The 1533-nt window shown below is 60.2% G+C and overlaps 1 protein-coding gene across 1 annotated transcript; it reads left to right on the forward strand.

Annotated features, from left to right (window-relative positions):
- The first annotated feature begins 187 nt into the window (after positions 1 to 187).
- On the forward strand, positions 188 to 619 carry LOC105557032. The gene has a single exon (XM_012004164.1). The coding sequence runs from the start codon at positions 188 to 190 to the stop codon at positions 617 to 619; it is 432 nt and encodes a 143-aa protein (XP_011859554.1).
- The last annotated feature ends 914 nt before the right edge of the window (positions 620 to 1533 follow it).

A 1533-nucleotide genomic window follows, 5' to 3' on the forward strand; every position in this document is an offset into this window, starting at 1 on the left:
GGCGGGCTCTTTCAAGCGGGCCTACGAGAGGATTGCGGACCTGAAGGCCCAGGGAGTCCCGATCACCGGGCGAGCCAAGAGGGCGATCCACGCTGAGGCGAAAAACAGGGCCCGCGAGGCCTGGAAGAGGAGATTGGCCGACCCCAACTGCCCGGGCCAGCGAACAGTACGGGCAGTCCTCCCTGTGATGGAGGAATGGTTGAGCAGACCATGGGCGAGGGCGTCTTATAGAACGTCGCAGGTGCTCACCGGGCATGGATGCTTCGGTGGGTACCTGCGACGCATAGGCAAAGAGGCGGCAGCATGCTGTCACCATTGTGAGGAGGAGGTCGACGACGCTCAGCACACGCTGGAGGCGTGCCCGGCGTGGGCTGAGCAGCGAAACGCATTGAGAGGGGTAGTAGGTGACGACCTCTCGCTGGAGGCGATTGTGGGGAGAATAGTCCACAACGAGGAAGCGTGGAACGCGTTCTCCGCATATTGCGAGGGGGTATTGCTCCGCAAGGAAGAAGCGGAGCGCATCCGGAGGGGGGAGATGAACCCCCGGGATGACCAGGGCGGGGCTGGCGTACGCGGAAGAAGAAGGAGAGGAAGGCCAGCCCACCTTAGAAGATGGTAGTCCGGGATGAGGGGGGCGGGGTTCGCGGGACGGCTGTCACCGCCCGTAAGGGCGGGGACAGTACGCCTGCTTCCTTCCCCCCTCTTCCAGGACTGCGAAACGGCGAGGAGTTGCTCCCTGAGCATAAGGGGGGCAATCGACCTCCAAGGTCGATCAAGAGGGGTGATCCCTCCACATGGCGTCCGGGGCCCGCCGACGAATAGGCCCGGGGTATCCCCTGCCTGTCGTAAGAGGCGACTAGAAGGGGAGGATTCTGGGAAAGTTGAGGGATCCCAGGGGGTGGGTCGGGAGCTGAGGACTCCCGGCCCACCAGCCCCCACCAATAACAAGGGGGCGCGGCAGGGGCCCGGTGGCACCCCTGCCGCGGCGCAACCAAACGCGCAAGTAGGAGAATGCCCAACCAGGGCATGGTCCGAGTCTTGGACAGAGAGGAGCGCGCGAGTAAACAGCGCGTGGCGCCGAGCCGACCGGCAGTACATGCGACAGCAGTCCCCGGTCGGCTCAACATGGCGCAGAGAAGACCACCCCCGGTGGGTTTAGTGCGGTAGGCACCCTCCATTGCACACTGGCCTCGGGTCGTCAATTGCCCGAGGTACAGGGAGGATGAGTCCCACACACCCCCTCGTCCCGTCCCAGCGGGGCGGGGGGACGGTCCGTGAGGATTCCCCCGGGTTACCAAAAAAAAAAAAAATTTCTTAACTTACTTGATGAATTTGAACATGTCACTTCTCAAGACGTAATAGAACAAAATGCCCTTATATACATAGCTGGATATGTGGCGCACAGATTTAGGAATCAATATGACAATTTAGGAGTTCCCACTCAATCTTTGTCTGATCCACCAAAGGATTGGCTTTGTTTCTTTTCGAAAGGCAATTGCATGTATCCTTCTGAAAGTTTTCTTAATGCAGCTG

This window comes from Vollenhovia emeryi, unplaced genomic scaffold (genome assembly GCF_000949405.1).
Source record: "Vollenhovia emeryi isolate VEMERY1.0 unplaced genomic scaffold, V.emery_V1.0 DF948195.1, whole genome shotgun sequence".
In the NCBI taxonomy this organism is placed as follows: Eukaryota; Metazoa; Arthropoda; class Insecta; order Hymenoptera; family Formicidae; genus Vollenhovia; species Vollenhovia emeryi.

Coding starts and splice junctions, on each gene's coding strand:
- LOC105557032 (XM_012004164.1), top strand. CDS start 188: ATGGAGGAATGGTTGAGCAGACCATGGGCGAGGGCGTCTTATAGAACG.